General features: G+C 36.6%; 1 protein-coding gene across 1 annotated transcript in view; it reads left to right on the top strand.

Moving 5' to 3' along the window:
• Positions 1-24,891, top strand: part of CCDC141 (coiled-coil domain containing 141) — a 156,079-nt gene that overhangs the window by 120,676 nt on the left and 10,512 nt on the right. The window contains exons 13-22 of the mRNA XM_054562630.1: positions 1,692-1,871; positions 2,466-2,591; positions 4,409-4,597; positions 5,432-5,611; positions 8,002-8,151; positions 16,173-16,313; positions 16,612-16,806; positions 18,191-18,374; positions 20,687-20,799; positions 24,312-24,428. Coding sequence (XP_054418605.1) covers positions 1,692-1,871; positions 2,466-2,591; positions 4,409-4,597; positions 5,432-5,611; positions 8,002-8,151; positions 16,173-16,313; positions 16,612-16,806; positions 18,191-18,374; positions 20,687-20,799; positions 24,312-24,428 — 1,575 coding nt within the window. The remainder of the gene's footprint in view (positions 1-1,691; positions 1,872-2,465; positions 2,592-4,408; positions 4,598-5,431; positions 5,612-8,001; positions 8,152-16,172; positions 16,314-16,611; positions 16,807-18,190; positions 18,375-20,686; positions 20,800-24,311; positions 24,429-24,891) is intronic.

Raw genomic sequence — 24,891 nt, 5'->3', positions numbered from 1 at the left:
GAAGCCGATTTAAGTGAGAAATCTGGCAGACATCTTGATCAAAGTGCCAATTTACAAATGTTTTGCGGGGAACACCGAGAATGCTGTCTGGGAGGCCTTCCTGTTACCAAGGTGTCTACAAAGCAAGATATCAGACCGTTTACTCTGCCGGAGTCTAAATGGAAAATAGACAGTTTAGTGTCCTTACACAGATGTGTGGAATGAGTAGCATGTTTACTAACTAGACCTCAGGTAGATTGTTTAATCTTCCCAAGAGGTCAAAATACTCAAGTCTGCCAAATGCATAATCCCTCTTTTTGGATCCTGCCATCTAGCCGTCAACAAATCTTGCCAGTTGCGCTCCCTTTCCTAGCCCTCACTCACACCATCGTGCCCTGCTGACGGTAGTTGTCACTGGCATGCTGTCATTTCCAAGAGCACATTAATGTCTATATTGTGTTACATTTTGATTATAGTTTCTTAATAATAGATGAAAGGTACCCTAACTTTATTTATAGCATTGATAAAAATAACGATTTGGGGTACATCCTGGTAGAGTTGTTTAATATCTTTCATAATATTTAGCATATTGTTAATCATAATTACAGAATATATCACTTTATTCCTAGATCCTCAAATTCATGGGCAAAATCTCATTTAGGACCTGCAATTATATTTTTGAAATTAATTAGCACTATATAATGTCTAAATTAATAATATAAATATGCAATATTAATGTTGTTTAAAATAACTTAAAAATAGGATAACCTATTATTTAAAATACTCTGTTACATCTTTCTGACAGTGTTTTCTAACTCCAACCTAAAAGGTCCCTTGATATTTAGTTGTCATTGTCATTATAGAAATCCGCATACATTTGCTTCTTAGAAATTCAAGGATTTATTGAGAAAAACTGACCATCAAAGTAAAAGTCATTATTTTGCCAAACAAATATTCTCCTGCAGTTTTTTATGTTTGCGTATAAAATAGCACATTGTCTTCTTACCCATTACCTCTCACTCTCCTGCCTCCAATTGAATTTCTTCTTGGTTAAAACCATGGTTTAAAGGATTTCAGACCAGCCAGCCAGAACCTAAAGCAGGGAAGCGAAGTCTCTAAATTTAGATATTGCGCTTCTGGTGCCCAATGGGGATACAAGTATGGAGAGAGATAGGTGCACATTTCTGTTCTCACAAAAGGGAGTAACTTGAGGAAGTGCTCACAAGGGAAACTTAAAATAGTTGTAATATATACAACTAATGAGATAGTTTAAAGAAAAAAAAAATACCAGAAAAACCTGCCCCCTCATATTCCCTGAGATTTTGACATCTGTTATTGAGTGTATTAAAATGAAAGGTAGAATGCACTTTAAAACTTATGCATTAAAACAACCTTGACTTTAATATAATATTTCTGTATCCAGGAGCTCATTCAATCACCCTCTCAAGGCCCAGGAAATAACCAGACACTAGCAGGTATCTCAGACTGCACTGAGGTCTCGGAGACTTCAGGACCTGCAGTCCCAGCATGGAATGTGGCTGCTGAGGGCCCAGCCCAGCCTCTGCACAGGCATTTCTGACTTGTCTTGATCTCAGAACTGCCTGTGCTCTGCTTTGGCAGTGATCAAGTGTTTGCCTCCTAGAGTATTTACATGCAAAAATGTTATATTTCTTGGGAAAGAGAAGCCATTGTATGCATTATTAATTTAACAGGCAAAAGAGAATGAAATATTAAATGTGAAAAATAAAGCACACATTATGGAGAACACCATGGAAAGCCAGCAGGCAGAAAGAGAAGAACTTGGCCGCCTTCGGATGGCATGGCAGCTTAAAGCCACCGCAAGCAAGCCTGTGAAACAACAGTGGGCAGCGTTCAAAGAGCAACTTAGAAAGGTGAGGGCATACGCAGCGGGTGGTATTCGGCCTTATGAAAGAAGGACAATCTGGTATATGGTACAACATGGGGAACCTTGAAAACATTATGCTAAGTGGAATAAGTCAGATACAACAGGGGAGATATTATGTGATTCCACTTATATAAAGTACCTGGAGTAGTCAAATTCACAGAGAAAGAAAGTGGAATAGAGGTTACAAGGGTCTGGAGTGAGGGCGGGAATAGGAGTTGGTGTTTAATGAGTACAGAGTTGCAATTAAGGATGATGAGAAAGTTCTCGAGGTAGATGGTGTTGGTGGTCACACACCAATGTGAATGTACTAATGCCACTGGAATGCACACTTAAAAATGGTTAAAATGCTAAAATTTGTTGTGTATATATTACCACAATAAAGCCAAAAGGGGTAAAGAAAACGAGGGCCTAGGTTTTTCTTTACTGATGGAGTTTAGAACCACGAGCTCACTCCAGGTGGTGACTGTTTTGATGGGGACTGAAAAGTTGGATGACACACCGTGTCGTCACTGGAATGATCCTAACGAATTTCCTGGCGGTGGCAAAGAACACGTGCGTAACCATCCAATGTTTATTTCAGACTGCTCACAACTTAAAACTCCTTCAGGAAGCACTGATGCCTGTGTCTGCGCTTGACCTTGGAGGGAGCCTCCAGACCATTTTAGGTCTCAGGAAGAAATGGAATGCCATGAAGCCTCAGTTCCAGGTAAAGAAACAAACTGATGGACTTGGGTGAGTGGAAAATTGTTCTTTACTGTTCGGTTGCAGTTTACCTAATTAACTTTAACAGACTGGTGAATTACTTTTTTCTTTTTTTTAAACAAAAGCAGTACTTGTCAAAAAAAATCCACTTGAAAACACACTTTTCTTACTGTTTTTCTGAACTGTTGTGGACTTGATGATATACAAACATTTGGGCTACAAAATGTCCTAAGAGTAGCCTTAGATTATTCTAGTTTACATTAAATTATTTTCTTATTAATGTTTTCATCATATATATTTATTGTAGTTATTTTCTAAGGGGTACAGACCTGTTTTAGAGCAAGTCATCTCAAAACAAGGGTGAACAAGCTCAGACACAGAGGCTGTGCTGCCCTCTGCCCTTGGAATGGCCCTGTGATGTCACTGTCTCCACCCACTGCTTCCCCAGGCTCCTCCCATCCTCCCAGGAACTTTGCTCTGCTCTCCTATTTTCCCTCTCCAAGAGCCCTCAGGATGTGACAGGGAAAACCATGAGTCACGTTCCCAGGCCCTGACTACTAACGCATTCCACACCCCACCTCCCAGCACTCCTAGATGGGACGCAACGACACAACTGCCAAAAATGGTGGTCAGTCATGTAATCCTCCTGCCTGGATTCTTGTTCTCTGTTGCAAAGTTAAGATACCTGTGTTTCTGTTTGTCACTACTTTGTAAGTGTTGGCTTTAAAGAATCTTGGAATTAGAAGGTTGAAGATTCTTGTAGGAAATATCAAATTAATGTTCCTTTCAGACAAACCAATACAATACATAATCACCTACCCACCCCCCTGCACGCATACACACAAAACACATGACATTGTGGCCCACAGTGAACTCTTAGAAAATCCAGTTAGCCTGGGTTAGGTTTATTGACGTACCCTGTGTCATATGCTTATTGGCATTTCACGTGTGCTCATGTGCCCATGCCCTGCACAGGCAGAAGTGTGCACATGTGTAAACTCCTCTGAATTAGGGACTATACAGCTTCTTTAGCTCTGTCTCTGTGATGTGCACATATTTGATACCCACGTGCTTGATTTACACTTGAAGATTCTTATTAGGTCACTCTTTTGCAGATTATCTCCTTATTCTAAATGATTTCCGTTACTTTTGTCTTTGCTGTTAAGATCCAGTCCTGAAATTATTGGAGCTTCCTCTTTGAGTTGTCCACACTTTGCACATTCTACCCCAGGACCTGGACTCCTATGAGGGATATTTGAGTAACGCTGGGTAAAGGGAAGGCAGTCTATTCCTCCCGACATGCAGTGGCTATTTGTGGATTCTGGGATGACTACATTTAAAACAGCACATCTACTGGGCTACTCAGCTGTGGTTCATTCTGATCATTCTTTAATCACAGAGGACAAGTAATTCCCCTAATATATTTATATACTTGTCTTCTTTTGGTGTTCTTCCCATACCACCTGATTCTAGTCTGTATTAAATATCGAAGATGATCATGGCTTCATAAAGTATATCAAATACATTACATAGCAGAGGACTAAAATATTTGGTGAGCTACAGAAATATATAACTTTCCACTTCACCCCCCTAACTTTAAAATTAAGACTTTTTTTTCCACTGCTCTCTGAGAAGACAGAGATGGAATAATACAACCCTGGCATCGAACACAATACCTGGATTTGCAGGGCTTGGGGTGAGGCTCACAATGCTTTTGTTAGCAAATGAGAGATGATTGGCTATTTAGCTCTTACTATAGTCAATCATAAAGTAAAAAGCTCTCTGAAAGCTGTATTTTCTTTATCGCTGTCAACATTTTAGCAACTGAATGATGAGGTTCAATACATCATAAAAGAATCAGAAGCATTAAATGGCAAAGGAGCCCCTGTGAAAGAGAAGTCTCAACAGCTCAAGGACCTCATTCACCTTCATCGAAAACAGCAAGAGAGAATCCAAGACTATGAGGACATCCTGTACAAGGTAGTCCAGTTCCACCAAGTCAAGGAAGAGGTGAGACTTGTCATGGCTATCGGGAGGGCCCTCAGTTTTAAACTATGAAATTAAATATAAAGTATTGTATAATAAATAGAAGCCAGCTTGCTTATGCTGATATTAGAAGCTTCCCACAATCTGGCCTCTGACTTTTCTCTCACTACACCTCCATGCCCCCTTCTATTCCATCCAGAGAGCCCTGCTCTGCCCCTCAAAGGCGCCACCCACGTTCTAACTCATTGACTCTTAGGCTGCCATCGTCTGACACGTCCCTTTCTCTCTTCTCAGCCATCTAAACCCTGCTTCCAGAGATCCTACCTCACTGGGATGACTTTCTTCTCTTCTAAATTTGTAGACCGTTCATTGATTATTCCACACATTTGTCATTTTAGAGTCTCAATTTTTAATTGCTTTCTACCCCCAATTCAAGTGTAAGCTCTTTGAGGGAAGAAAACACATTCAATTTTTTTTGTATCTCAAGGACCTGACATCATAGAATGCTCGGTGAAAATTCATAGTTACTAGCCTGTATTAACAGAAAATGGCAATGTATTGACATCCCTTTAAAATAGCCTCTAAATTTACTCAGATCACAAAGCTAGATCTTTCTAAGATTTTAGGCTATGACCAAAAAGAGTGCTTTCTTCTTTAATAGAAATGACAACATTAACCCTTCAGTTTTACCCTATTGATTTGCAGCATCGTAACTCTCATTTGGTTGTAACCCTAACAATTGCAGATGGGCTTGGCAGCATTTGACCAGCTAGTAAAATATGTTATAGGAAATAGGCTTTAAAAATCTGTCCTCATTAAAAGGAAACTCATGTTAATTGTTAATGCTGTATATTCCAGCTGGAACATCTCATCAAATCAAGGGAATTGGAGCTTCTGGAACAGCTGATGGACCTGGATAATGCTCAGGAGGCCCAGATTCAGCTCAGTCGCTCTCAGGAAAAGCAGGCGCACGTAGACCATCTCTGCAAACTGGCCCTTTGCCTGGGAGTGGACATCATCTCATCAGTGCAGCGGCCTGTAAGCCACTTAGAAGGCCACCCCTCACACCTAATGCAGCTGGGAGAGGGCATGGCACAGGGGAGCGACCAGGCAGAGTGCCTAGTAGATGTTACACTTAAAAATACATTGCAATGTTGGGTAGTCATTTGTGGTGAGTTTCTACCACCTCTAACAAAGGGAAAACATTTCAAGGAGAAAAATTTGATTATAAGACTAGTTTAATACATCTATTCTCATGCTAATTTTAAAAAATGGTGGAGATGTGTTGTCTAATACAGCAGCCAGGTTTTTTGCATTTGAAATGTGCCTAATCCAAGTGAGAAACTAAACTTTTAATTAGGTTCAATTTAAAAACTGACACTTAATGCAGTTATTGGGAGACTTTTAAATATATGCAGAACAACTTGGATATGGGAATTGACATTTTAAAGTATAAACTCTGAAATTTAAATACATATCAACTATTTCTGATGAAAATTTAGCAAAAGTTTATACGTGCTGTGTGAAATGCATACCAGATTTCAAAACCAGTATTAAGAACTTATTAATATTTTTATATTTGGTCATGTGGTAAAATGTTGATATTTGGATATATTTTGTTAAGCTGTATTATGAAAATTAATTTCACCTTTTTTTTTTTTACTTTCTAATATAACTACTAGGAAATTTAAAATTATTTATGTGGCTCATGTTACATTCCTTGGATAATGTTGCCTTAGCATTTCTGATTGGCAAGGTATCCTAGAGATCATCGAGCCTCATTTTATAGATGAAGAATCTGAGGCCCAGAGAAGTTGCTTTATCCATAAAAGCCCAGAATGAAAGAGCCTCCTAGAGAAGATCAAAGGCTCTGAGCACTAGACATTGGATCTGCTTTATTCCACTGGACGGATATTACAGAGGTGTCTAAAAGACAAGGAAATAATTCCAGACCAAATTTTTATAAATGACACATTGGGCTCTGACTTAATAAAAGGTCTGTCCAGAAGATATCCAGCCATGTGCTATGAAAAATAGAGACATTTATTGAAGAAGACACAAGATACAAGAAACACTGTACACGAAACAATGACGCCTCAGTCCCCTTCAAAGTAGGCACCTTGAGACCTCACACAGTTCTCCCAATTGCCATCAGCTGCCCCTTTGTATTTTCCTGAATCTTATCAATGGTCTGAGATCTCTTCCCTTTCAAAGGTGATTTTAGCTTTGGGAAAAGCCAGAAGTCTCAGGGTGCCAAATCTGAGCTGTAGGGGGCTGAGTTACCTAGGCGATTTGATGTTTTGCAAAAAAACTCTGCATGAGATATGATGCATGAGTAGGTACATTGTCATAATGAAGCACCAGCTGCCCATAGTTGCAACCTTCTGAATCATCCAAATAGTTTCTGTGGAGGAATACTCAAGCTTAATGCAAAATTTGATGCAGAGTCATTGCTCCACTCATTCAGGTATTATGAATGTGATGGCCACACAGTTTTCATGCACACTCAACAGTGTCTACCACCCCCACTGACTAGTACAGTGAAGTCATCATTGTTCATTCATGTGCATTCCAGTCCATTCTCCTTGGCTGCTAGGACGTTGATGTCACACAATTAACAACAGGTGGATTTTCACCAGACAGACTATATATATATATGATATATATATATATATATATCTCCTTCTCCAAATTCCTAATTTGAGGGAGAAAATATTATGTTTGTTCTATCCAATATGTATAATATTAATAAAATAATAACACTTTTAAGTTTATTTAAGATATCCACTAAACTACATAGAATGCACTGAACCTAAAGTATTTTTTCAACTGAAAGATATAAGAATGCATAATATCTGTCACTGTTGATAGAATCTATTTTTACCAAGAAGGAGCTTTCTTTTTAAAGAGTTTTATGTTATTAGTCAATTCGTTTTTAAGAGAAAAAAAGTAAAGCGTCTCACTTTGCACAAATAATGTAAATTGCTCTCCAGTCCACGCCTGGCCGTGGCCTTAGCCACCCTCCGCTTGGTGGAGATGGGAGCGCTTGCATAATGAACCTGAGGTTGAGCTCAAGTTGACAGGAAAATTACAGTGCAGAAGCCGAGTGTTCCTAATGCATATTTTATGCCTTTTGAAGTAAAAATTATACCTTATAATGAATGGTGTCTCTTAGGAGTTGGGTGTGATGAGCAAACTTCAAAACTGAAGTTTCAAGACTTGAAGTCTAATGGTTTGCCTTTCCCATCATGTTGGGTGTCGGGCTTCTTTTGGAAATTAGTATATTCAAATATGCTTCAGGTAAAATAAATCAGGAGCCTATTTTTTAAATGTCATTTATGAGTTTCATAATGCAGGTACCTGGCACATGCGTCTCACTCCTGTTTTGCCTGTTCCCTTTGTCACTGCCACTTCTCTTTCACTTCTAGAACTGCTCAAACGTATCTGCAAAGAACCTACAGCAGCAGCTGGACGTCCTCGAGCGGGAGAGAGTGACCTGGCGTGCCAAAGCCGAGGAGCACGAGCAGGTTCTTGCCCGCAGCATGCAGTGCCGCGCCACGAGGGACGAGATAAATGAGGTGGGTGGCAGTGGTCAGAACTGACACACCGCCTGAAGCACGCGTCTGAACCTGGTGCCTGCGCCTCAGTGTCTGAGCCTGTGCGTGCACACACAGAGAATCAGACATCCTTTTCACCTTTGACCTTGAACCCATGGAGCAACGGCCTCAGAACTCAAAGTCTGAGTAAACTTCAATTCTCAAACTTGTTGAAATCAGCACATTGTCAATGCATAGAAAAACCTAGAATTTAGTATTACAGTTGACAGTACACTTTCTTCTGCCCTCACTCAAACCCTTGTAGCACTCATCCGGTTGAGTGCATACAGCCTGCCAGGGCGGAAAGGGTGACAGTGTCCCTTCACAGCCGGCTCCAGCCTGCTGAGGTTCTATTTAGGGGCCACTGACTCATGGTAAAGCGGGAGCTAAGGGTCAGGAGAGCAGGATCTTCGCCTCTGAGGCTACGAGGTAATTACCACCAAAGTCAAGTGGCTAGTTTCATATTTATTTAGAGTGAGTTTTCTGGCAAAAGAGCTCCTAAAGAAAAAGAAGTACCAAATGAAAATTATCCTCTGCATCAATGCACCCCTTGCCACATAACTCCAACTCCTCTCCCTCAATTCTGCTTGACCCTCAGCCCCCGGATACATACTGTACCACAACCACCACACTCCCCTAGTCAAATTGCCATTTAAAGCCTCACTTGTCCAGGATAGCAAGGGTCCCAATTCTTGATGGGGAATTGACAGAACACAAGGTACCATAATTTCAGATCCATTAGTCAGAAATCTATTAAGAAAGAGGCGGAGGGCGGGGGGAAGAAGGACATTCAGTTTACACAATCTAGGCCCAACACATATCAAACATTATCAAACAACATTAGAGCACAGACTAAAGAACTTGGAGCTAAACTGGAAGAGTGGTCTAGCTCTGAAGTGCCCTTTCCTGCAAGTCTCCCTTTTAGAGACCACAGACAAGTGCAGGAGGCAAGTCTGGCTGGAAGGAAAGGCAGGAAGGTAAGAGGAGAGAGCAGGCGGGGCCACTTGGATCCCATTCAGCAGGAGGGGAGCAGGAACTGACATCAAAAACCATTTTCATCTTAGCAATGTGCTGCAGGACTGTAGAGTTTCTGCTCGGAGTCTATGTTCAAGGCAGTCATTTTGGGCTAGAGATTCGTTTGGGATTAACCTGTAGTGTAGCCTGCCCTCTAGGTAATAGAATGTCCTCTTCTGGTTCCTGTACTGCAGCTAATGACACTCCAGTCAGGCCTTGGTAAGGACAGCAACCTCAAGGAGAGCATTATTCTCCCCAAGGCTATAAATTTTAGATTTGCAGCCATGAAAGCAATTTGTTTAGTATCTTTCACCAAGGTTATCTTCTTTCTTCTTCCTTCTTCTCCCTGCCTTTCTTTCCCCTACTCCTTTTCCTCCTCTTGTTCTTCTTTGTCTTCTTCTTCGTGGTAAACTTTGTGTCTTGCTGAAAATCGCTCTCGCTGCTGTGATTTCAGCTATTTACTGAAACCACAATTGGGGCTGGCTAAGGCTTATGCCCCATCCCCTATGGCTCAGTTTCCATTTCCCTAAAGCGCTGTGGCATTTATGGGGCTGGGTCTCCCTGTGCAGGCCCTTCCCACAGTTGGGTCTGTTTACAGGGGCTGCCTCGTGATGAGCCTGTGCTGGGAGCCAGCTGGCAGGGGAAGCAGATCGCTCTTCCAGTCATAGTAAGGATGCCCCAGGATTGTCTGTTCCCTAGCAGGAATGAGCAACCAGATATGTGCAGGTTTGATTTAGGAATCAGATATCACTCTAACATGACCTTAAATATTAACACAGCTATTCTTCCTATTTACTTCTACTTCAGATCCAAGTAGTCTTTGTAGTAGGTTATAATTTCACATTTAAAAGGTCTTTGAAAACTTTTATTCCTTTTCCCCCTTTCCTTCCTTGTATAGGTATATTAGGCGTGTCACAGGGTAGCATCTATACTCTGGACTTTCTAACCAGGAGCCTAAATGGGACAGTAATTAGCTTATTTTCAGGGCCCTTTAGTAAAATAAAAGTACGTGTGTTCTAGTTTGTATTATGAATATCGGAGTGCAAACAGATGGCGAGATTCCAAGTGGTAATAATATTTGACGCCTAGACATTTTTATTATTATCATCTTTAATTTTGGTATAGGTACTTCAAACATTATATAAAATTAAAAGCAGTATGTTCCACTACATTATTTTTCTGTATAAAAACAGGTCAGATACCTTACCAGGGAACTAGACCATGCATAGCATTTGGCTTTTTATGTTGATTTGAAAACACATTGCTTTTCTTCTAATGTGCTTAACGGGCTTCTTGCAAGTTCATAGACTCAGAGTTTAAGTGAATTTTGGAGGATGTCTGGTTTCATATCTTCATTTTTCAGAAATGAAGTGTCTATGATTTTCTATGGGAAAACGGAAGTGTCTATGATTTTTATTTGACATCATGTGGCAGGACTGCAGAGTTGCAGCTCACAGGTTCAGGCACTGTGGGCCCGTGGCTCATTGATTGGCAACCAACACACTTGTCGTTTGCTAAGCTCAGAGTTCACCATTCACTTAATGTTTTAGTCCATGCAGTTACTATATATATATTCATGCAAATAGCTATATACATAGCTATATGTATATGTATATAGCTGTTTGTATGACCTGATATAATAGCACAATTCATTTGGTTATTTCAACCAAAATTACCTTTTTTTATATTGCCATAATTAACTTATATGATTTTAACTACACAAATGGCTCTTAGAAAAGGATGTGATACCTCAAGGCAAAATAAAGTGAGGTGTTCTAAATGTGATTTTTAAAAGTGTAAGGAAAAGTAGAAATTCCTTAAAGATAAAAAACCATGGACTTGTGCCTTGGGTAAAATATTATTTTCTAATTCCTTGCACTGTATGACATGGGGAATTATAAAACTTCATTTTCTCCATGCCTACCTACTAGAAAACACAGCCTTCAAACTGACATATTTTGTGATTTTTTTCTCACTCATTTCACACAGATACGTTTGTATGCATGAATGTTGTATTTCATTATGTGTTTTCTTGCCTGGCAATATAAATAAGTTGTTAATACACAAATGTTATAGACATTCTCTGCCATATTATATGACAGAACATTACTCATGCTTTACACGTCTTCATTTAGAAATGTAATAAGTTGGTATTGAGCATGTTTTCTTGCAATCTGGCCAAAAAAATTACCTTACATTTACATGATGCTAATGGAAATTTGTAGCTAGAGTCTCATTATAGACCACAAACAATTACTTTGCTTGAAAAGAATAGTAATGGCAGATTTGGGTTGGTGCTCATTTTCTCAAAATAAATTTTGCATTCAGAAGCTTTCATATAATTATATTACTTCAGTTTGAATTTTTTTGCACTGTAGCAACATCTAACCCATCAGGAGAGAAAGAGAAAAGGACAATCTATCTATCTGTCTGTCTGTCTATCTATCTATCTTTCTACCATATGTCAAAGTCAATATTCTAATCACACAAATTCTTTTGTCAGTTTGGATAAGTAATTCGTCTGAGTCCAAGGGATACAAAGCAGACAATAGAAGCAATAAAGTAGCATAGGAGAATGGCGAAGATATAGACACATACACAACTATTAAATTAAACCTTTTAATGTCCTTCTGACATTGTATGGTGATCTGTCATTGACAAACTGACCATGGACAGTCACTCAGCAGCAGGAAGAGACGCAGAAAATGGGTGTATAGATGGGCAAAATGCCTGATGGGGACAGCACGGATAATTGTTTTTTCCAGTTCATCATTTTAAGAAAAAAACTAAATTGCTGTCATTCAGCAAATAGCCATCTGGCTACTATGTGCCAGCTGGGTCACTGGAATGCAGAAATCCTCAGGAAACAGAATCCAGGGCAAATTAAAGCCCACGGGATTTAGTCCCAGCCACTCACTCTCAGGCCGCACTGTGAGCCCATTTGATGGTGCTTGCAAAAGAATAGGAACTATTACAATGTGTTCTGAAAATGTCCCTCTCATAGGGTTAAAATCTGTTACAAGTTTGGTGTTTTCCATCTGCAAAATGACTCTTGTTGCTAGAGAATAGAGAAAGCCGAAGTGTAAAATCATAGTTATCAAGTCCAGAAAATAAAACTTAAATATGTTACGAACACACAAAACTTGCAGAGTGGATAAGATAGGTACTGCTGAGACGTGCTGCCATCTGCAATTTAAAACGAAACAGTGTCTCCTGTTTCCAAGCTGCCCTACTTTCTGTTGCTGCAAGACTGGTCTTAAACACAGCAAGAAGTGGTGCAGTTGCTTTATGGAAGGAAGGGCCAGAAAGTTTGTCTCGAATCTCTCCAGCACAAAGGCTTAATAGTCTACCATTAATAATTATATAACAAATCATTCTGGTTAAATTATGAGTCTTTGAATCTTTTCATTTCAAATGCAAACATCCCTGGAAGATGATAACATTCTCTTCCTCTTACTGAAAATGAGCATCAATCAGAAAGCCCTTTTCTGGAACAGGCACAACGTGGGCAAGAAATAAAGCTCATGAAATGGACACTAAGAGAAATGGACTACTTGTTTTGTGTTTTTGCTTCTGGCCAAACATGTGCCATAGTTCTAATGAAAGGCTTTTGTCTGAAATGCGTTTCCTTAGTTTTAAAATGTCCCATGTCTCTAACATAAATTGGTCTCGTCAGCAGCAGACTCACTAATAACACATTCTTGTGCCAAAGCTGCCTCAACCAGAGCTAAGAATAGCAAGCCACCTTCGTAGTCATCAGCCTCTTTTTCTTCTGCTTCTTCTCAAAGATGCTTTGTTCATTCCTAACCCTGAGAGAGGCTTACTGCTCCCTGGGACATTTGGTGAAGATGCTCATACCGCTAGTGTCAAAAGAACTACAGTTTTAAAGTCTTAATATTTTTCTCCTAATAATAGCTACATTAACTTAGTCTGCTCATTCCATAGCAAATATGGAGGAGCTGAGCCAGTGGGAAGATAGGAAAATCACACTATTCACTAGGAAAAAAAAAATCTCCCTCCTGATTTTCTTAAGACTTTCCTAAATGTTATGAATATGAATTATAACATTTAAATATTTCTGATTGGGTAAACCTTACCTTGCCCCAAGCTTGGGGTGTTTTTTCTGGCTTACGTGCTCCAGTTGACCAGTTGTCCCAGCCATGGCCACCATTCCCCATTGCTGACAAGCTAACTAAAGTTAGAAACAGCTGCACGAACAATAATACCACAGCCAAGCTACCGTGGCACTCAGTTGCTTTAAAAATATGATGACAAGTTATGTGGGGATTAAATGGGAAGTTAAGTTTTTATATTGAAATGGGCAGGTAAGACAATTATTCATGACTAGATTTTTTTTTTTTTGCGAAGGTAGTTCATGTATGCTGCCTTCCACTCGTATCTGCTGCAGTACAGTCCTGAACTGAGCTGGGAAAGGCCCAAGGTTTAGGATGGATTTCCAGTGGCACCAAAAGGGAAAGGTGCCAACAATTTTGTCAGAGAGTTCATGTGTCAGAACAAAGCTGATCCCATCTCACATACCCATAGTGCCATGAACGTTCTTTGGCCTTATAAATCATGTTCAGTGGAAGTGCGTGCATTCTGAAACAAACAGCAATAAAATTGCACTCATCACTTATCAGTCTTAAATTTCTTCATCCAAAGTAGACTTAAAATTTCATGGTTTAGAATTAAAGGGTTAAGGGTCAGCCTTTCTCCATTCATCATGTAGTTTTCTAATAGATGATCTTTCCCATTTAGACAAGCAGATGTAATCCGACAATTATCAGATTGATAACAGGGCCCCTCTTCCTTTTTCTGTACTGGAGTGTATACTACAGGGTGGGGCAAAAGTCGGTTTACAGTTTTTCATACGGAAAAATAATACAATGGTTAATAAATAATGCAAGAATAAACTTTTTCATACTCACAACTATAAATTTACTTTTGTCTTACCCTATATTATGTCATGTTCTAGTAAGGAGAAAAAAATAATATAACATTTTATTTTTAAATGGAAAACAGTAATAAGAAATGTTAGAGTTTTACCCTTTGCTTTATTTTTAATTTAATTTTATTTATATTTATGAAAAGCAAAAATTTTACTTTTGATTGTGGTAAAATACACAGAATATAAAATTTACCACCTTAACCATTTTAAGGGTGCAGATCAGTGATATTAAGTATATTCACATTGTTGTACAACCATCACCACGCTCCACCTCCAGAACTTTACCATCTTAAATTGGACACTCTGCACTAATTAAACTCTAATGCCCCACTGAGAACATGTTTTCTTAAAGATACAAGGGTCTCTGATTTCCTTAGTTGTTATAGTTATTATAATGATAGTTACAAATTTCGACTTCAAAGAAAAAAATTTCTTCCAACGTATTAGGTGAATAATTCAGGATATAATCTCTTTATGTCTCAATCCCATAAAATTGACTTTATTTGTCCTTTCCCACTAACATTAAACACATGCATTTTAGAACATCAAATGTCAAAGAATTCAAATATTAATTGGTTATTATATATATATATAAAACAACTGAATAGGATCTTTTAAATATTTTTTTGAGTTCTAATAGAGAAACCGTTTTCAAATTTTAAAGCTATAATTCTTCCTGCTCCTTTAGAATGTTACTGATTTATCAGCTTAAATGTTTAATGTGATCTCTGTGCTTGGTTTAGTTTGTAGCTTAAAACTAATGCAACACTTTTATATACCAAATGAAATAAACAATGCTGATTAAGTATAAGTGTGTCAGATGCAAAACTTACATCAGTGTACTGATTTCAGGTATGAAGTTTGCTAAGACTTTATAGATAATTATCTACAATAAGTGTTAAAGGTAAGATCAAAGTTTCATTTTATAATATGCACACTCTGAAATAAGAATTTTGAGAAAGCAAGCATTTTCTAATGCAAATATGTTTTTCTGTGTTAGAAGTTTAAAATACAGCAGGTACACAGCCTTTATTCCCTCCAAGATAATTTATTTGGTGTCATTGAAGAGAATTTTAATGTTTTTTAGACTTCCCTTATCATAGTCAAATTTATCAAACATGGCATTGTTCATTTTGGTGTTAAAATGTTTCCATATAATCTGAGACTGTTTATGTTTTCTCTGTACTTTCCTTTGCTGATAACATAAAGAGAGAGTGGCCTGTCAATATGTTTATTCTTCTTGAATATAGAGAGAGGCACAGAAAGCAGTGTGTTCAGTGGAACTGACGGCTTAAAATTTTCGTTCACTAGGCAAGTTGTTTGTTCTTAAGACTGTCATAATCTAGCCCTGTTCTCAACGTGTAGCCATAGACTTTGTTTATGCATATATTAGCATTGTTATAATTGGTGACAACCATCACTTTACTTTTTCATTTTTGAAGGACAAGTTAATGGTCTATATCTAAGTATTAAGTCTCTATTTGAAACTGTTTATAAAAAACAATTTTTGCCGAATTTGGGCTAATAAGTCCTTTTCCTACTGTATGTCATGGTGGGTCTCCTCTGTAAATTCTAGATAGTCCCAATGTCAAAACGTCGTTGACCTCTGCAACATGAGCAGCTCCTTTGTAAGAGGGCATTAAGAGATGGAAAGAGCTGGGACAAATATTAGCACACAGAGAATGGAATGAATGGAAAAATGATATCAAAAAAGTACAAATAAGAAAATAAGAGCTGTTGAAATTTTATCATATGTTAAAAAACTTTATTGGTTATAGGCCAAAAGATATTCTATAACTGTAATGCTAATTATAAATTAGTACTCTGAAAGTACTAAGATGAATTCATAATTATGTTTTGGGGATATGTTTAAATTCAATTGTATGTTCACTTAGCAGACTTGTTTTCTTTTGAAAAGCACTCTGAATACATTTTGAAGATTATGAGCATTTTGAAATATTTAGATATTTTCATTTATTACAAGTGAATATTACTGTTCTCATTTTAAGGAAATCATCTCTTTCTTTTTATTGACCTGCAGCTCAGAGAGTCATTCAAAGATATCAAAAAGAAATTTAACAATTTGAAGTTTAATTACTCTAAGAAAAATGAAAAAGCCAAGAATCTGAAGGCTCTGAAATACCAAATTCAACAAGTCGATATGCATGCTGAAAAAATACAGGTAATGAAAAAGTGCGTATCTGTTTGCATGTACTACTACAATTACTGCGAAATCACTTTGCATTTCAATTCTAGATGCCCCTCTGACAGCGGTCAGTCTGTTCTCTGTATCCATGAGTCTGTCTCCACTTTGTTTGTTAACTTATTCTTTCCAAAATACATTTGTAGTAATTATGATTTTAGCATATTAAAATGGAGGAAGCTGCAAGAATTTTTCCAAGTTTCTCTCCAATATTTACTAGCTAGTCTCTTAAATAAAAATTGAATTTTATTTTAAAAACTTTATTTTTTTGGCACAGGCTTTGAAAAGGAAAATGGAAAAAGTTGCGAATAAGACTTCTGATTCTTCCTTAAATTATGCAAATAATAAAGTCACTGTCCTTTTGGAGGCCATGAAGGATTTGCAAAAACACGTGGATGAGTTTGACAAAGTTGTAACAGATTACAAGAAGAATCTGGACCTGACTGAGCATCTCCAGGAGATGATCGAAGAGGTACCCTCTTCTCATAGTGGTATCCATACTGTAATGTTGTCTCAGACAGTTACCCTGATACTTGAAAACAATGCTGCATTAGCTGTTATTGTCATTAAATCCATGATTCATGCTCCTTTTCATGATTATTTTCTTAGGACAGTTTCCCAGAGTAGATTTGCTGAGCCCAAGGGGATGAATGTTACAAGGTTTTGAGTGTATTGTCCAAATGCTCTTCAGAAAGACTTTACTGACTTTCTCTTGCTAGCAACATATGAGAGTTTCTCATTGCTCCATAACATCATCAACTCAAGGTGTTTGACCCATTGCAGGATTATGTTTACTGCTGGGTATCTGTTTAAAATACTCAAAATGACTTATTTACGTCACAGAATATGAAAATGTTTAGAAAGAAAAAAGTGATAGGATTTTTCAGGTATGAAAACTGTTATTGGTATTATATTTTTGTTACGAGGATAAATGGAAGAGTATACATAAAATATATGAAATTTGATGAGTTAAAGTTATTATTGTATTTGCACACTTCATACTGAAGAAAATCTACACTTGCAGTTCTTGAGTGTTCTTTGTAGCCTATTATTCTGAGATTTAAAATAAATCTCTCTCTACCCCTGATGCAATAGAGATTTTAGATTTAACACCATATTAAGAAGGGTCAAGATCATTCTTCTATATCTAACATGTGGGTTTGCTGTAGCTCTGTGGCACTCAGTTGAAGCTAGCTCCTAGCAGTCATGTGCTTCCATTCCTCACTCAGTGTAAGGGCTTGGCCTTGGTGAGATGTGCTCCTTCCATTGCGGTCATTTATTTTTAGTGAGGAAACTCTTTCAGTTCTCAACTGTGCTTTGAAAATGACTGTCTTCTATTTAAAAAAAAAAAAAAAGATCAAATGCTATTCTTTAGATGGTATTTCCTCAATCCAGACTTAATCTCATTCTTAAAAGAGAACTTATTTGTGTTGATCGGGCAATACTCTATCCATTTATTGTTAATGATTTCAATTAACAAAATTAGGCTGTATTTTGTGTGTTTGGGCTTTTTTATTTCCTTTTAGCTTATATGTGGATTCTTTTTAATACCATGCATTCTTTTCATACTGCCTGTTCTTGCATGTATGCAACATCCTTCCTTGTAATTATGCTTCTGGCGAATCTAAGCAGGTAGGAAAATCAAACAAATTTCCATACTTCTATTTCCTTATCTGACTCTCATATCCAAGTACAAAGCATATGATCATGTTTTGATATTTTTTTTTATTAAGACTTAGAGAGTTCAAAATAATGTGAATATAACGTTTGAGGAAATTTAAATTCAGCAGCCAAAAATGAAAAACATTAAAATGATGGTGTCTCTTTAATCTATGCCTTGTTCCATTTCAATTTAGTGTCATTTTTGGTGTGAAGATGCAAGTGCCACAGTTGTAAGAGTTGGAAAATATTCCACAGAGTGCCAGACAAAAGAAGCTGTGGAAATTCTCCACCAGCAGTTCAATAAGTTCATCACGCCTTCAGTGCCTCAGCAAGAAGAAAGGATTCGGGAGATCAGTGACCTCGCTCAGCGGTTATATGGTGAGGTCTTTTTTAAAATATGCAGTGATTCCCCATGAAACAAACCTAAACTGAACCCAATCCAGCAGAAAGCAGAGCATGGCAAGCCCTCTGAGTCCTCTCTACACCAACCTATCCAAGAAAAAGGCTCAAGATAAGAGCCCACAACCAACAGATGTAAACACTAGGGAACAGAGGAAGGAACTTCTCTCTGCAGATGAAGCAACTTCTCTCTGCAGATGAAGCCTGCAGATTTTTTAACTACCTTATGTAAAACCTCCTTCTCTATCTTATGTCTCCTCTGTTCTTGTTGATTAACTCCAAGGTAATAAAACTAGGACAATACTCAGTTTATGAAGACAAAAAAACCAAACGAACAAAACTAATTTCCACTAGCATGATTCCTTGAAAAACATAAAAACTCCCATAATACTTTAAATATCAAGCTAAGACTGAAGTCTTCAGCCATCTCATTTCTATGAGGGTTATGGTTCGTACATATAAGAAAGAGCTGGAAAATTTTCTCTTGCCTTCCTCTCACTTGTGGAATAAATGGGAAAACTAAAATGATCATCTCATGGGTTCTCCTCTCCTCTTCTCCATGACTAGGAAAGGTCAGTTGTTAGCTGTGTTATCTGAGAAGTCCTTCTATCTAAAGGAGACCCCCACTTAAGGAACCTCCTGACAATGGCAGTCCTTGAGGGCGCTGAGGAATAAGTTCCACGGATTCCCTGGTATTGTTAATTACGAGACCAAGTCTTATCCCAGTGACCAGGCAAATTCAGCCCAAAAAGAAGATAGCAACGGGGGTTACAAAATGCTTGCTTTGGCTGCCACAGCTGCTGCCAGAGGGACATTTTCTCTAAAAATTTGTAGGATGATATATACTGTACTAACATTAATTTATCAGGTATGAATTGTTAAAGATTTCCCCCAATAAAGAGTAGAAACATAAAATAATAAAATATAGATTGAAAAATGAATGAAAGCTAACGTGATGTTGCATTCTTACTATTGTTACTGTAAAAGTTGCACCACGAAATTTTGAAGGCACTCTGCTCTCATAGCCCTGTATATATTTTCTTCTATTATTATATTTTTCATGCTGCAGTATAATTGCCTGTTTATTTGTGTTTTCCCTGCTGACTATAAGCTTGTTGAGGGCACGGGAAGTATACTTTATCACTGTATTTCCGTGCCTATTCAATTTTAGGATATGGTAAGTACTCACAAGACTCATTTCCCTCCCATCATGCATGATTCTGTATCCTGCTTTGTTTTGTATTCCCGATCTTTATTATCAACCAACATATTATAGTTATTGGTCTGTTTTCTGCCTTTCCTTACCAAAATATAAACTGTATTAGAAAAGGGATTTTGCCTATTAGTTCACCGCTTCATGGTACATACCAAGTGCTTAACAAATATTTGATGAATAAATGAATCATTGAATGAATATATAAACAGCATGAGTCTTTTTCTGTTTAGTATGGGTGTTATGTATTCTTAAAACTTCGCATTGAATAAGATACTTTAGGAATATTATATCAACTCTTGCAAGCCACCCAAACGTTCCTGAAACCCAGAATTTTAATGCCAGTAAACTTATCTCAAAGATTTTTTGAATAACCATTATGCACTAGGAGCTCTAACTGATAGAAAGACGAATAAAATCTAGTTCTTTCATTCAGGAATCCACGGTCTAGCCTTAGAAATCATGATATGGTAAATGCAGCAAGAAAGGTTGAACATGTATGTGTTAGTTTCCTTGGGCTGCCATAACAAAATGCTACCGACTGGGTGGCTTAAACAACAGGGATTTATTTCCTCCAGTTCTGGAGGCTGAAAGGCAGGGTTCTGTCAGCGTTGGTTTCTCCTGAGACTTCTCTGCTCGGCCTGCAGGTGGCCACCCTCTGGCCACCTCTTCACGTGGACACCCCTCTGGGCACACATAGCCCTGTTGTCTCTCCCAGTTCTTATAAGGGCACCAGTCATATTAGATCAGGGCCCCACCTTAATGGCCTCTTTTTATCTTAATTACCATTTTGAAAACCTTATCTACAAAAATGGTTACATTCTAAAATACTGGGGATTGGGACTTCAGCATATGAATTTTTGGAAATTCACAATTCAGCCCATAACAATGCCTTCATTTATTTATCTGCTCAACATGTATTTATTAAGCACTTGCTATTTACCAGCCCTTACACCAAACACTGGGGAAATAAATTAATGGGGTTTTTTTTTCTGCCAAGGATTTGACTTTTAAAAATTAAAACTAAAATTAAAAATAAAATAAAAATAAAAATAATTTTATTCATTGTCCTACCCAGGCTTTGAAGAAGGGCAGAAATATGTTGAAAAAATAGTGGCAAAACACAAAGAAGTTCTTGAATCTATTACTGAATTATGTTGTTCTCTCACAGAGCTCGAAGAAAAGCTGAAGGTAATGTCTTCTCAAAATATGTATTTTCAAATGATATAAATAAAGATGTGTTGATCAAATGCCTTCTGGTGGAAAGATATTCTAAAGGAAAATCTCAAGGAACAAAATGTGCACATTTGTTTCACAGCTTTCTAACATAATTATCTGGGTGTTTTTGACAATTAATTCTGTTTCTTTTCCATCACTGCAGTAAAAAACATTGCAGAGAATGCAGGCTGAACACAGTTAAGGTGTCTCATTTACATTTTCATGGATCATATCCTAAAGGATAAATGTATGCCATTAAAATCAGACTAAAATCTGTATTAAGTAGCCTTACGTTTTTGTCCACAAATAATGAATTTAAGTTTTTCCACCTTCCATATTGTGGCCCCAGAGAAAATAGAACTAATCTTCATTATATTCATTGAACATTTAACTTCAAGGGAATATTAAACTAATCATTAGCATCATTTATGGAATAGAAAATCGATGCTATTTTGATTACTATGGCTTTGTAATATAGTTTGATATCAGGTAATGTGGTTCCTCCAACTTTCTTTCTCAAGATTGCTGTGGCTATTCAGGGTCTTTTGTGGTTCCACATAATTTTTTAGAATATTTATTCTAGTTCTATGAAATACACTATTGGTATATTGATAGAAATTGCATTGAATCTATAGATTGCTGTGGGTAGTAAAGACACTTTAATGATGTTCATTCTTTCTATCCATGAACATACTATATACTTCCAATTAGCTGCATCTTCTTCAATTTCTTCAGTATCTTATAATTTTCTGAGTACAGGTCTTTTACATTATTGGTTAAATTTACTCCTAGGGTTTTTTTGTTTGTTTCTTTGTTTTTGATGCAGTTGTCACTGGGATCGTTCTCTTAGTTTCCCTTTCTGATAGTTCATTATTAGTGAATAAAAATACAACTGATAATGCAGATCGGTTCATCCCCCGTGGAACTGCCTTGTGGCCCAGCAGTTCCGCTTCTGGGAATATATCTGAAACACTAATTCAAAAGAATATATGCGTCCCTATGTTCATTGCAGCATCATTTATTGATACAATTACCAAGATTTGGAAGCAGCCCAAGTGCCCATCAGTAGATGAGTGGACAAAAAAGCTGTGGTACATTTACACAAAGGAATAATACTTGGCCATAAAAAGAAGGAAATCTTACCTTATACACAGCATGGATAGATCTAGAGAATATTATGCTAAGTGAAATAAGCCGGTCAGAGAAAGATAAGTACCATATGATTTCACTTATTTATGGAAACTAATGAGCAAAATAAACTGACAAAGTAGAAACAGACACAAAGCTATAGAGAGCAAACTGTCAGCTGTCAGAGGAGAGGAGGGCTGGGAAGCTGGATGAAAAAGGTGAAGGGATTAAGCAAAGAAAAAAGACTCATTTACACAGACAACAGTATGGTAATTACCAGAGGCAAAGGTTGATGGGAGGAAGTAAGAGAGGGTAAAGCGGGGGTAAATGGTGATGGGAGAACTTGACTTGAGGTGGTGATCACACAGTGCAGTGTACAGACAATGTATTATAGTATTGTACATCTGAAACCTATATAATTTTATTAACCAATGTCACCCTGTGAATTCAATAAAAAATTTTATAAAAAAGAAAATCAATGATGAAAACTATATAGAAAATATGTTTGTCTATCTCTAGGCAAAATCCACTTAAAAGAGACTATATATATATATGTGTATATATATATATATACACACATATTTTTTTCTATATCATGTTAAAAACTGGGTTTATTAGTGCTGTTTTTACAACTGGCTGAAAGAACTGGTAAAGACGGAGAGAATGGTGAGGTGATTAAGAGCACAGGCTCTAGAGTCAGACCCAGCAGCCCAGAAATGCCAACTTGTCAGATTATTGGATGTTTGCTATTGCGTAAATTATTTAATCTTCTTGAGTCTCAGTTTCCTGATCTGTGAGATGGCGGAAATAGTGAAACCTAACTCCAAGCATTAGGGTTGCATGTGAAGACACCCGTGCTTGTCCTTGTGATTGTTCTTCCTATTGAGACGAAGTGACGCTCTCCCAGTTCACAGCAGAATTTCCAGCAACCATTTTTTTCTGTATAAATTTCCATTTTTTAAATTGCAATACCAGTTTCCCTCAAAATGTTTTGCTACCCTTTTAATTCAACCAAATTATCTTTTTCCTTTGGTTAAGAATCTAGATTTTTTTTAACTTCTTTACCATTTTAAATAACAGTACAATAAACTTTTTCATGCATATAGCTTTTTCTTTCTTTTCTGTTATTACCTATGCATGAATTCTCCAGATTTGGGTGAATGGGTATACAATTATTAATGTTTTTTATATATATATATATAACATTATATTTTTATGAATGAAACTATATATAGTGTAAATATATATTTATATTTATATATTTATAACATTATATATATGAATGAAACTATATATATTGTTTAAATATATATAGTATAAAAATATATATATTTAAATATATAATATATAAGTATATAAGTATAAATTTAATAATATATAATTTATAAATTTATATATTTATATATAATTTATGTATATATAAATTTTTATATATTTATATATTTATTTATATTTTATCTTATATAAATAATTTTTATATATAAAAATTTTTATATATTTATATATTTATTTATATTTTATCTTATATAAATAATATATAAATAAATCTATATAGATTTATTTTTATATTTTTATATATTTATATATTTATATATATTTATTATATATTTATATATTTTTATATATTTATATATTATTTTATATTTATATATTTATATATTATTTTATATACATAATATATAAATAAATAAATCTATATAGATTTATATAAATTTATATAAATATATAAATATAAATTTAATAAGATAATTTATATATTATAAATTATATATTATTATAATATAAATTATATTAATATAATATATAAATTATATATATTTATTTATATTTATATATTATATATAAATTTATATATATACATAATATGTATATAATTATATATATAACATTATATATATATGAATGAAACAATATCAGTTGTTAGTGTTTCTAATATATATATATTCCATAAATGTTTTACAATTATAATGCCACCAGTAATGTATGAATGTGCTATACATCTTCACTTTTTCAACATTTGTCACTTCCTCCCCACCTCCACCTCGCCTCCTGAGGATCTGTTTGTTCTCCTGACTCCTGATAACACAACATGAAAATTGCTGCATCCTCTGATGCTTTGCTCTCCATTGTCTGCAACATCCCTCCCATTTATGTTGTACATTGTCATGTCTCGCAGAGGGCAACTGTGAGCTTGGAGGGATAATTTTATAAGTCACATGATGGGAGTACATCAGTCTCTTGTAGAATACATTTACTAACAGGTTGCAAGGGGCCTATTTTCTTCCACATGATTAATATGTGGTGCTATTCCTCCAACTTCTCTGGCCCAGGCTCTCACTGACTATCCCTTTGTTTAGCAGGGAGACGTTTTAAAGAGGAATCTGAATTCAGAAGACTTCCATGATGATTGCATCGACCTATTGAAAGAACCAGTAAGGAATAAGCGGACAATATTCAATGAAGAATTGAATAAGGTAAAGAAAACTATGTAGCCTCAGCTACTGATTGCTTCTGTTCTGGGGTTCAAGTCATTGTACATTGCAAAAAAAGAAAAAAAAAAAGTGAACTGAAGCCTTCTCACGTATCTGAACGAAATCTCCTTATGTAAGCGCAGTGTGAGTGTCCTCATCCCTTACCGCCTTTCTGCACCTTCCTTAGTCCTTTCGCTCTATGCTCTTTACCTCTGAGCCCCTCCTAATGAATACTGGAACCACAGCATTGTGCAGTGACATTGGGGCAGCCATTCAAACATGAAACTGTCACCCCAAACCACCTCTGTGTGTCCCGTCTTCAGCTGCCTTTCCCATTGTCCTTTTCTAGTCAATCCCAACTTTAGATTTTACTTCTCCCTCTTTATTACACCACCAAGCTATGATTTTGTTAGAAAACCTTGCCACATGAAATGAGATTGTATCTTGTTCCCATTGAATCTGCCTT

The sequence above is a fragment of the Pteronotus mesoamericanus genome, unplaced genomic scaffold (genome assembly GCF_021234165.1).
Source record: "Pteronotus mesoamericanus isolate MK-2021 breed Mesoamerican mustached bat unplaced genomic scaffold, CSHL_Meso_final scaffold_651, whole genome shotgun sequence".
Taxonomy (NCBI): domain Eukaryota; kingdom Metazoa; phylum Chordata; class Mammalia; order Chiroptera; family Mormoopidae; genus Pteronotus; species Pteronotus mesoamericanus.
The sequence above is the reverse complement of the archived record's forward strand: the minus strand, read 5'-3'. Positions and strand labels throughout refer to the sequence as shown.